Below are 12,850 nucleotides of genomic sequence, written 5' to 3'. Positions count from 1 at the left end.
GCCTCCCCAAACTTGGGATTTCCCACCCCAGGCAGCGCTGGTTTTATAATATTCTCCTTCCTGGTGCCTCTGATGTGGCAGTAAAATATGAGACCACCCACAGAGAAGGAAGCTTCCTGGAATCAAGAGTTTCCCCCACCCTCTTCCCAAGGCCAAGGCCTTGAGTGATTGGCTGGGATATTCAGGAGCTCATTATAAGAATAAACATATTGGGGCATTAGGAAGAAGTCTGCATTAGGGAGACAGCCTTCGGGCACAGTGAGGCCGTCCGTTTTGCCTGAGGTCAAACAGCCACGCAGTTACAAAGGCAGCAATCCCAGCCCCCAAGGCATCTAGAATTCCAGACCATCCCTACCCTTCCCTCTGCCAGACAGAACTGTTCAGAGGCAGCTCAAGCCTGAATGAGCCCCCGGCAAGGAGGCAGCAGTCTGTGTGGCCTGTCAGGAGACAGACTTCTGACTCCCAGCCAGGCAGGGGGATGGACTGCCTGACCCTCAGCTTCAGCCCAAGTCCGTCTGCCAGGCTCTGCAGTAAACATTCCAGAGATGGGCAAAACAAGTGTTTTTCCTGGGAAGGTGAGGCCTTGTGAAGGCTAGAGCTGCTTGGGTGGTATTCGTATGGTATAAAGTGCTCGGGGTTCTGGTTAGAATCGAGTTGAGGGCTTCCAGTCATTCAGGTTGGACACTGTACAACGACCCCACACTGTAATCAGTGCAGATTTGTAAGTGTATTACAACAGTGTGCCAGTAGATGACAGTAAAGTGTCTTGAGGACAGGATACGTTATGGCTTATCCTTGGAAGACTGTTCATTTACCCAGTTAGCAAACATTCGTTAAACATGTGCCTTGTGCCCTGGCACTCTGTGCCAGACTCCGAATTCATTGAGCACTGACACACAGTATCAGGTTTCCAGGAGCTCGTAGACTAGGTGTATTGGGGCAGGGTACAGACAAACACTGTGCCATTACAACATGGACTGATGCATCCTGTAAAGTACAGGATGCTGTGGGAACCCCAAGGAGGAACACCTAACCCAGCCTCATTAGGGGGGCACTTTTAAAGGAGGTGAGCGAGGATCTTGGAGGCAGCCAGGCAGAGAAGAGCAAGAAGCCATCCTAAGCAGAGAGAACAGCGGGTGCAAAGGCTCAGTGGTATAAAGTGTAGGACATGGCTAGGGAGTTGCAGGAAGTTGAGTGTGTCCGTGAGGTAGATAGAAAACTGGAGGAGAAATGGCCAATGTCAGCAGGGTCCTGCTGAATCCTGAAAATCTTGAAGCACAAGATCTAACTCACTGGTGCCACTTAGAGTTTTTATGTATCTTTGAACAGGGACTTCTCCATCTGGAATGTGTGGGGACTGATCCCTGCCCTACCTAGTAGGGTCTAATAGGAGGAGGGATATGAAGGTACTAGCAGGCCTTATATACCAACGATGTCTATTTATTATTATCATCATCACTCATCGCTCATTGCACTGATCAGATCAAAAGGAGGTGAATCACATTTCTGTTTCGTAACCTCCATGAGGGTACAGAGAAAACACTCAATATTTCTTTGTTGTTGTTGATTCTGTTTTAGGCCCTGGGCTGTACACATTGGAGCTTACTATGTGCAGGAACTGTTCTCAGTGCTTTATACATCTTGTCTCAGTTAATCTTTACAACAATGCTGTGAGATAGCTACTGTTACTAACCCTACTTCCCAAATGTGGAAACTCAGGCACATGGAGGTTGAGTGAGTTACCCAAGGTTTCACAGTGAGTGAGTGGTAGAGCTGAGAGTCCATCCATGTGGTTGCCCTGAGTCTACTACCCTCTGTTGCCTTGTTGCATAGAGGATGAGGTGAATTGATCACTACAGGCTTGGCTGTAGATGTTATCGCCGCTTGACAAATGAGAAGACCATGTCCTAGAGGGGTTAAGTACCTTGGCTTAGAACATGTGGCGAGTGAGTTGTATGGCTCAGACTTTGCCCAAACCATGCTTTTTCCAGTATACCAGTGATTGTTCTCATTAGTTACTATTATGAGGTCCCAGGCCCACCTAGTACATCTTTTAAACCTAAGCTAGGGGGAACTTTGCCTTGAGCCACACAGCCTTGACTAGCTGTACCCCTTCTGACAGCAAAGGAGGGCCCTGTGCCAGGACCCCACAAATTGCACCCTTATACCATGCAGTGGATACAAAGAACCCTAGAATTCTTTGCCCAAAGGGACCGTGGCCCAATTCCATGCCCTGTGTAGGCCAGTTCCCTGGTCCATCCTTGGAAGGCATGGCCAAGGAAGAATGGTGGATGGGGGAATGAGTGAGGAGATGGAGTGTGGCCTGTGGGCTGAGCTATCCATGAGCCTGCACAAGAAGCCCAGGTGATTCAGGATTGAGAGGAGGGTGGGAGGAGAATCAGGGAAGACTGTAGGAACCAAGAGGAGGCAGTCCCCATGCCGCCTGGCTCTGGGTAGAACTCTAACAATTCCAAGAATTTGAAGTTCTGACCCCTCCAGATCATGATGAAGTTGTCTTTGTCAAGGAAGGAAGACAGGCATGTTTTATTTAAATGTTTGGTAGCTTTGTTTATCAATTGTAAATATTAGACATATGATGCACAGGTGTCCGTTTGTTCTCTTGCCCCAGGCCCCCACAGATATGAGAGGTGGACTTATCCCAGTGTCTGAAGTTTGCAGACACTACCTTTAAGGATTCGTGATAAAATTCACAAACTATGTGGAAAGGTTCCCTTTGTATGAGCCTCACTACACATTTTGTCAAACACCATGTCTGGGAGAGATAACAAAACCATCCTTTCAAGTCACAACAACAGCTCCTATACCACTAAAGTTTTGCATGTCTAAGCCTGTCAACCTAGTAAGAAAAAATTATCTTAATATTAGAGCTATCAGTCAGCGATTTGGGCAGTCTTGGAAAGAGGTGAACTCCACTGGCATTGCCTAAGTGTAGATAGAGACTCTTTGGAAGCAAACAGACGGAAGCTTGGTCAGAGAATCTGTAGGAAGGATTCTTTTTTTCACAAATGGAAGGCTGAAAAAATAGATGGTAACATGGATGTTCCAGGAAAAAGAATAGAGGAAACTAAGAAGATTCTTGGATGTACTACTTACAAATTATTGATTAGAACTCAGTCACATGGCCACCCCTAGCTGAATGGAGAGTTAGGATATTCATTCTTGTGTGTGTGTGTCCCAATCTGTAAACTCTCTTATTGTGGGGAAGAGGAGAATGGGTATTGGAACAAAAAGCTGTCTCTGCCCCAGAAAGGTTTATGGAAATGCTTAACACAGTGCTCGGTTTACAGCGAGTGACTAAGAACTATTAGTTTCTCCATACCAAAAATCCAAAAGAGCAAATGGAAACTTTTATTACTTTTGCCTTGTGTGTGGGAGGACATCTAAACCCAGAGTACCCCAACATTTGCTGCTTTTTTTCAGGGTTGAGCAAAAACATAGATGTGGAATTAGAAGTCCAGGACTCTAGTCCCTCAGGCAAAATATTTCGTTTCTCTGGGTTTCAGTTTTCTTTTTTATAGGATGGAAATAATAATGCCTTCTTCATGGTGGTGGTTGTAAGCATTAAATGAGAAAGGCTATATAGGCTCAAGCCTACAGCACAGTTTCTGGCACAGAGTAAATACTCAACAAGTAGGTTTTTTTCCCCATCTATCTCCACTCATTTATTCATCCAGCAAATATTAATTGAGCTCCTACTCTGTGTTAAGCACTCTGGTAGGTATTGGGAGTATTTGTGCCTTACTCTAAGTAGTTGTGTTATAGTTTAGTGACACACAGGCATTAAACACAGTTACCAATTATAACTATCTGTAATTTTAATAAGTACTATGAAAGAAGAGTATGAAAAGAAAGTCTATATGAGAAGAGAGAGGAAGGGGGCCAAGATTATGGTGCTTACTGAGAAAAATGGGCATTTGGATAGATTTGGGAAATAACTAGAATGTAGAATCAATGGAGATAGGGAGAGAGAAAGGGGTAACAAGAATGATGTCTATGTTTCTGCCTTGAGCAATGGGTAGATGGGATGCTATTTACTGATAATGAGAAGATAGAAGTAGAGATATAGAGGAAAGATGATGGATGGATGGATGGATGGATGGATGGATGGATAAAAGGACAGATGAGGGCTGCTTCATTGGACAGGTGGACAAATGGAGGAATGGGTGGATGGATAGATAATTTATGGAGTATGTAGAGTATAACTCAATACAATAATAAAATAATTCTGCATTATTTACTTTTGTAGGATTCTTTATCTCATTTGATCTTTAAAATAGCCCTTAGAAATAAGTCACACAGATATTATCTTCCTTCTACAGATTATAAAATTGAAACAGGGTTGCCAAGTAGAAACAGAACCTGAGTCTCCAATCTTCCCATCCAGTATTCTTTCTCCTCTTGCACATAGTATATACAAATAATTAGAAAATCATAGTATATACAAATAATTAGAAAATACAAATAATTAGACAATAATTAGAAAAATAATTAGAAAAGTAGTCAAGGTGGGAGGAAAGAGCATGAAGTTACAAATGTGTCTGACATGTGCCCCTGGGGGTAAGGATTTTGAGAGAAGGGAGAAAATAATAAAGCAGTCTGCATCCTTACTCAGTGGTTTTCTTCCTCTCTTTAACAGGGCCAAATACTTTCATGGAAAGAAGGTGAATGGAGAGATTGAAATCCGAGTGGAGCAGGTAGGTTGGAGCTGGGTCTTTCGTGCTGTCACCCTGATGTTTTCCACAGCAGGAGCCATTCCCAGGAGCAGCCTTGATCCTCATCTTATGTGGCTACCATGAGCCAAGATTACTAGAAAATCCAGGCTTATACCTGGGAATTTTATTACATTTCTTTAGTTTAATGTTTTTTGTTTTGTTTTTTTTTTAGCATCATAACCTTTCTTCAGAGGAAATCTCAAGTAGGAGCCCATTCTACAAACTAGAGACAAGTAGATGTTCTCTGACTAGATGGGCATGGGGAACCCAAAAGTCTGTCTGCTCCATCCTGCTCCACCTTCCCTATTCTCCCCATGGCCCCCAAGGCATCTCCTTGGAACCAGTTGGACTAGGGAACACAGTGGGTTTGAATCCCAGCTCTCTCATTTAATAGGTAATGGGCAGGTGACTTACTCGCTCTGTGCCTCAATTTTCTTGTATCATTGTTGTTGGGATTAGATGATTTAAAACCTCAAAAGAGGCTAGAATTATGAATACTGACTCTTGTTATTACTGTTAATATCAGCATCCAGGTACCTCATTTTATGGGGAAAGAAATACAGACTTGTTGAAGGCTATATAGGAAGTCAGTGGCAGAATTAGGACTAGAACTTGTGGTCTCCAGATCTAGGGCTCCTTCCGTTCATTCAGTGAACGCTTGTTGGGGGCCTACTAAATGCCACACATGGTGCTCAGCCTTAGGAGGGCACATCAGAGCATGGGCTCTGGAGCCAGAGTCGAGGTTTGAATCCTGGTGCCACCCCTTGGTTGAGCAGTATTTAAGCTCTTTGCAACTCTGTTTATCTGTACAACTGATTGTTGTACAGCACCAATTTCATTGGTGTAACTCATTGGTGTAATAGCACCAATTTCATAGGGTGACTATGAGGATCAAATGAGTTAGTCCATGAAAAGTACTTGGAACAGCACCTGGCACATACTGGGCACTTAGTAAATGTTATTCATTTATCATCGTCATAGTATCATCATCATCAAAGACAAATTGTTAATAAGATAGACAAGGTCTCTACTATAAGATGAACTCAGAAAAGTGCAATAAGAAAATAGAGGGGTGTGACATTTTCAGCATTCTTTGAGTTTGGTGTGTTGGAGGAACAGAAAACCTTTCTGAGCATCCAATTTGAGTTGGCTTAGTATTGAAACACCTTAAACTTGAATTTCAATTTGATCTTGTGGCTTTCAAGTCAGTCCAATGTCTACTGGTTTTCCTTCCATGGCAAAGAGCAGGTTATTTTTGTTCACTTAACAAATATTTGTCAAACGTCTGTCTACTACGCTAGCTAGCTAACATGGGGAATAAAGATATAGAGACAGAGGCTCTGTCCCCAAAATTTTGTGGTCTAGGAAGGGAGGTAAGATAAGTCTTCACAGAACCTCATTACAAGTGAAATCCAAGAAAGAGAGGTCCAAATTTGGTGCTATGGGCAGCAGAGACCACAACTAATTGAGGGAGTCAGGCTGGCTCTGAGGAGAGGGTGGTATTTGGAGGGCATCTTAAAGGATGGGTAGGATTTCCACAAGTGGAGGTGACAACATGAAGAGTACCTGAGAAGGAAGCAGTGTGAGCAATTTTAAGGAGGCTGGAAGTACAGGTTATGGGATGGTAGGAGTCTAGTTTGGTTGACTTCAAAATAGGACACATCATCTTCCCCTAGCCCCAACCTACTTGTCCTCCCAAGTTCCGTCTCTCAATAAAGAGTGGCACCCTCTAACCTTCCACATTAGCCAGAAGCCTGTACATTCTCCTAGGTGCCTCCCCTCCCTCTGCCACTACACCTATTCAGGGACCAGAACCTGTTGACTCCACAACCCTGTCTCCAGTCCATCTACTTCTTTCCATCCTTACTATCTAGATCCTTGGCTGAACCATCATCAACTCTCATCCAGTCTACCTAATCAATAGCCTTCTAATTCTATCTTTTCACCCACTTCCCATTTATTTTTAGTATTAAAGCCAGAGTGATCTTTCTAAACAAGCAAATAGATTCTTTAAAGTGTTCACTTTTAAATCTCTTCCTCAAAGACTCCGTCTCTGAGCCCTCACACCTGGATCTAGATCGGCTAACCTGGTTATTCCCTATCATAACATCCAACTTGGCCTTCCTAGCCCTTATCCATATATTTAGGTGTGGGATTATTTGCATGAGTGTAGGGACAATGACTGTTTGGAACTCTCTTTGTTAAGTAGCACAGGGCCTGGCACATTCTAGAACTGAAGAAATATTTGCAGAATGAATAACTGATAGATTCCACAGATTCCAGGCTGCTTGTCAGTTTCCAAGGGAGATAAATCACTGTTTCTTAATCTTCTCTCAAAAATCTGGGTTTTCCATAAACCATCTGGTAAATGCTCAGTTGCCAATTCAGCTAGCCCTGTCTCCTCCCATTTGTGAAAACCCCAGAAGCATGTTTTAATTTTACCCACTTATCTCAGTGATGCCCCTAGACCCACTTATGGGTACAAAATCTATGAGTAGGAGTCATCAGGAGCATCATTGAGAATTGCCCTAAGAATAACTCACTCAGGGGCTCTGGGGACACTCAGCCAATCAATGAAGGCTACAATCATTCTGGAAAATGTTGGCTAATTTAGAGTCATCCTGATTTCCAGCCATCCCCCTCCATAGAAGCCGGAAGGGAAATTAGCCAGGCGACCAAATAGCAGGTTATTTGGGCATTTTTTCCCTGAAAGACATGCCTTCCTAAACCCATCTTAGAGTCTGAATTGTTTGCCTTTTTCATCTGGATGAATAGGTGGGACACATAAGCAACCCCCCAGGAATCTCACATGTATCCTCTCGCACTTGGGAAAAGTCTTAGGATGGAAGGCACTGTTTAGTCTGAGCTGGCCTCACATTTTGGAAGTCTGTCTCCCAACGAAGGGCCAAATTAACCAGATAATTGCACTGTCTGGGTTTTGCTGGACAGAGCGAATGAGTTAGTTGTGGTTGGCCTAGAGGAGGCCTCCGCCCCTTCTCTCCACCCTCTTCCCCCCAGTTCAAAAATTGCTTGCCTCAGCTCTTTCAGAGCCACGAATCAAGAAACTCTGAGGAGGCCAAAGGGGGGACTGCATCATGTTGCATTCTATTACCCAGAATGCCCTATTGACTCTGTGGGGCCTCACAGCAGTGTCCTCAGAAGGTCTGAGACGTTCCAGCCAGGGTGCCGGCATGTCAAATTCTCCTCTATTTATATTTGAGGCAAAGGGTCTTTTTCTCCACAGGTACAAGTTACCCCTCTGTGGGACTAAGCAATGAGGTTGATGAATGGATTAATATCAAACAGACTCAGTTCTGAGAAATTAGCAGACTAGGACTTGGTGGGACAGAGCCGTGGGTTTCATTCCTTTCTAATAAAAAAAGGCTGCAATTACAATGGTGAGACTTTCCTCCATGATAATAGAGGTACCAAGGCATAAGGAATGCCAATGTCTGCTCTAGCAGATGGAAAGAAAGGCAAGAGAAGGTAAAGAATCTGCCCTTGACTCTAGTGAAGGAAGCTGGACAAAGCCACACATTTACATACGAATGCCAGTGGCTCCCTTTGAGTCCTGCCTTTGTGTGATGTAGGAGTTGGGATGGGGTTAGGTGGATGTGTGTGGATCCCAGAAAAGGCTCTTGATTCAAGTCCTGTTCATCTTCTGCTCTTCATATATTTCCTCAACTCAAATGTCTTATGGAAGCAAAGGTGGGATTTTTCTCTTAAAATAGTTTAAACACTCAACACCATCATGTATATATTTTGCATACCCACGTCAGCCTTCCATCCACAGGTCTTTATGGGACAACCTTTCTTCGAATGGACCTTTGCTGTAGAGATTAACTGTAAAGACCATGTGACATTTCAAGAAATAATTATCAACAAGATAGAGAAATGAAGGTTGAATGTTAATTCAGATTGGTGAGTTGGGAACAGGTTGAACAGTACCCGGACTAGGAAATGATTACTTGGTAGAGATACACCTTGAGAGAAATACATGTAATGGCTTGCTTAAGGGCTGTGCCCTTGGCTTTGTTCTGTTCCTTAATAGAGACTTATCAAATTACATTTGCTGATGGCTTGAAGCTGAATGAGAGAGAGAATATGCTATATTAAATTAGATACAATCAAATTTCATATTGAAAACATGGAGTTTTCCCTATGGAAAGACTCAGCGGAAGAAGAACAAGACTAGAAAGACTTAGCTTACTAAAATCACATGAGGAAAGGAAAGACCTAAGATTTGAACAAATTCTTAATATTTGTGGAAGAAGTATAGAGTGGAGGTTAAGACTGGCTTCAGGGTGGATCTCAGCTGTCTGGAGATGAATCTCAGCTCTACAGTATTTTAGTTGTTGACCTTCTATTTATAACATCTCTATGCATGTTTCCTCATCTGAAAAATGAGGATAATAATATCTGCCCCCTAGAGTTTTTGTGTGGATTAAATGAGTCCGTGTAAATTACAAACTTAGCATGGTTTCTGGCACATATATTAGGTTCTCGATAAACTACAGCTAATGGTTGCTGCTCCCCCAAAACCTGATGCTACTTCAGGCTACATTATCAAAGTACAGCATTTAGAACCCAGGAAGGCGATGGTACATAAGCACACATACGCACATACGCACACGCTCTTTCACACACCGCACATGCACACCCTGTCTCTGTCACAATACACTCTGTGACACACTCACACGTGCATGCACACACATACACACACGCAGATACTATGCTAGTCAGACTCTAGTGACAGATCCCATTTTGGTGTCACACCATAAGGAGGTATTCCATGGAATACCTTCTGAGGAGAGTGATTGGTGTAAGTGGAGTCTGACATCCCTGAGCAAAGTGGACCAGCATAAGGAACTGGAGACGTTTAGTGCAGAGGCAGAGCAGGCTTTAGTAGGATCCCATTTGCTCTGTGCAGAGTATCTGTCATCTGAAGGAGTAGGTGAGATAGTAAGTTACTGTATGTTGAATACTTGCAAGGTAAGGCTGAATGCTTTTCATTGTTGGGATGACACTGTCATTGCCTCCATCTTACAGAAACTGAGGCTCAAAGGGAATAAGTAGCTTTCCCAAGGTTGCCCGACTTTTAATTGGCAGGATCCTGTCTTTGAACCCAGGCAGCCTGACTTCGGGGCCTTCCTACTGTCTATTACATTTTTCTGCCAGTGTGCAGATGTCAAGGGCAATAACCAGATATGTTGGTTAAGTCACTTCACATGCATAACCTTACTTCATTCTCACTACCACCCTTTGAGATGGCTGCTATGAATGGCTCCCCCATTTGGCAGATGAAGAAAGTGAGGCTCAGAAAGGTTAAATACCCTGTTTGAAATGAGTGATAAAGGAGGAATTTGAACCCAGGCTTCATGTGCAGATGTGCTGAAAAACCACCCTAGATTCTCTCGCTAGGATTAGAGTTCAGTCTAATAGTACAATTCTACAAGAACATGGATTTCAACTTGCTCTAAACAGAAACTATTAATCAGTAGAGTAATGATGACTGGGCCATGCCCCTTGGGTAGGTGGGGAGTTCCAGCAGAAACTGGGTGGTTATTGTTGGGAATATTTCACAGGAAATTTATGTACCTACTAGGAGATGAACCTTTATTATTTTTCTCTTTTATTTATATTTTGGGTAAAGGTAATATATACATATAGCCAAAAATTGAAAAGGTAAAAAATGGTATCTGATAAAAAGTCTACCTCCAACCTTGCCCCTACTAATCTGTTTTCTTTAACCATTATTAACCAGTTCATTTAGCCACTAGTTTCTTGGGCAACTATCTGTTTTTTTCCAAAGTTTATTTTTTTTATTTTGAGAGAGAGAAAAAACATGAGTTAAGGAGGGACAGAGAGACAGAGAGGGAGAGAGAGAGAATCCCAAGCAGGCTCCGTGTTGTCAGCATAGCCTCCAATGCGGGGCTTGAACCCACAAACCATGAGATCATAACCTGAGCCAAAGTCAGATGAGATTTTAATTTTTTTTTTAACGTTTATTTATTTTTGAGACAGAGAGAGACAGATCATGAATGGGGGAGGGGCAGAGAGAGAGGGAGACACAGAATTGGAAGCAGGCTCCAGGCTCTGAGCCATCGGCCCAGAGCCCGACGCGGGGCTCAAACTCACGGACCGCGAGATCGTGACCTGAGCTGAAGTCGGACGCTTAACCGACTGAGCCACCCAGGCTCCCCTCAGATGAGATTTTAAATGCAATGATCAAATATACATATATGTGTATTTTCCTTTGTTTTTCATAAATAGCAGTTTGTTCAAAAAACATTAACCACTATAGATATTTCAGAAGAAAATTTAATGGGAGGATTGATTCCAAATGGTTCAAAAGGGAAAATCATATCCAGAGCCACAACAGCCCTGCATTCACTGCTACTGTTGTCACTACCACTATGGCCAGTGGAGAACCCAGAGCCTGTGCTCCCACTGATGCCGTAGGAATTGCCACCAACCTCCTGTATCTGCTGAGGCTGTTGGGGAAGCTTTCATAACTACCACCAGAAGCAGAATGATTGCTACCTCCTTCCTAACTTCAACTCTTGCATAAATGGCTCCCTTTGGTAGAAATTAACTGGAACCATGTGGCAAAAGAATCTGGGAAGTATAGATTTAGGCTTTCAGCCCCCATAGTGCAGGAGACAAGGATGGGTGTGGGACTGGGTGGCAATAGACAGTGAACAATAGTCTATCCCTTTAGCTGTTCAAAGTCCACACATACTTATCTGTTCTGTTCCGTACCCTTTCTCACTTAATGTATCCGGTTGTGATTCCGCAAGAGTATGTGCAGAGCTGCCTCATTCTTGTTAATGATTGCCAAGGGTGCTGTCATATGGATATCTAATAATTTATATTTCATAATTTTACTAATACAAATAATGCCAAACTTATGTCATTTCAAACATTTGGTAGCATATCCATAGGATTCCTTCCTGGAAATAGAACGAGCCCCAGGAGTATTGTATGCCGTGGGTGCTGTAATGCACCTTGAGGAATAAAGGACTTTCCCCAGCTGCTGGCATTGCTACCAGAAGCCAGCTCTCAGCAGTCAGCCCTCTTTTGGAAGTGCCTCAGGTGAGGAGAGCTGACTTGTCCAAGCTCACATCTCTTTCCTGGTGGCAGCCACATTCAGTGGCTGGACAGTATGAAGACCTTGCCCATTTACCTCAGTTTGGGACAACTCTGAAGGAGTTGAAGCTCCCAGCTCAGAGCTCTTTGGTGAGATGGCAGTGCAGCCTGCCTTCTCCTTCCCCCCAGTGCTGCTTTCTTCCTCTTACTGCCCATCCAGTGATGGTGATCCTCGGAGTGTTCCCTGATGGACCTCCCATAGGCTAGTGTCTGTCTCAGAGTGTACCTCCCAGTGTAAGTATACACTTACCATTATGATAGCTATTGCCAAGTTGCCCTCCATAGAAGCTGTATAGATGATCTGTAAGACCCTTCTGGTGTGGAGTTCTAGGAGTGTGATTGATCCATGGTTTCTGGGGTCCTTCATGCACAGAATGCTCTCCTGGTTTCAGCCAAGCATTGATGCTGAACTCTGAAGTGCTCCATATTTTGCTCTTCCTATTTGACCTCCTTGTGTTTGAAATTCACCAGAGCTTGGCATTTCTCTGCAGGGCCTGAGTCCGGCAGAACCCTACCCACTCTGATCCACTAAGCCTTGTTTTGTTAACACAATCCTGCAAGATTTATTTGTTTGGCTTGGCTTACCCTGACCTCAGACGTTCTGTTTTGTATTATTGTTAAAAGCGTGCAGGTCTCCATGGAGGCCTTTTTCTTTTCAAATCTAAGAACCAGCTGGGGGAATGAAAAAAGCAGGTGGGACACTAGGGAGTATTAGCTGAAACATAACTCATTAGAGGAACAAGTGTCTCTCTTTTTAACCATGGCATTGATTAACATGGGTGAGTTTATCACCATCCTGGCTCTACATTTAGACTCACCAATTTAAGGCCGTAGAGAAATGGAGAAACAATAGGAATGGTGATGGTGGTTAACTTTGAACATTTTCTGTATGCTGGGTGTCATGTTAAATGCTTCCTGTGCCTTAACTTATTCCACACAGTGTGCCTGTTGGTGAGGAAGCTGAGGCT

The 12,850-nt window shown here is 43.4% G+C and overlaps 1 protein-coding gene across 1 annotated transcript in view; it reads left to right on the top strand.

Annotated features, from left to right (window-relative positions):
* The window catches only part of SYN3 (synapsin III), a 419,352-nt gene that overhangs the window by 14,757 nt on the left and 391,745 nt on the right, over positions 1–12,850 (top strand). Inside the window, exon 2 of the mRNA XM_049627527.1 lies at positions 4,658–4,715. Within this exon, the coding sequence (XP_049483484.1) occupies positions 4,658–4,715 (58 nt within the window). The remainder of the gene's footprint in view (positions 1–4,657; positions 4,716–12,850) is intronic.

Source organism: Panthera uncia, chromosome B4 (assembly GCF_023721935.1).
Source record: "Panthera uncia isolate 11264 chromosome B4, Puncia_PCG_1.0, whole genome shotgun sequence".
Classification (NCBI taxonomy): Eukaryota; Metazoa; Chordata; class Mammalia; order Carnivora; family Felidae; genus Panthera; species Panthera uncia.
Note: the sequence above shows the minus strand (reverse complement) of the source record. Positions and strands in the feature narration are given on the sequence as shown.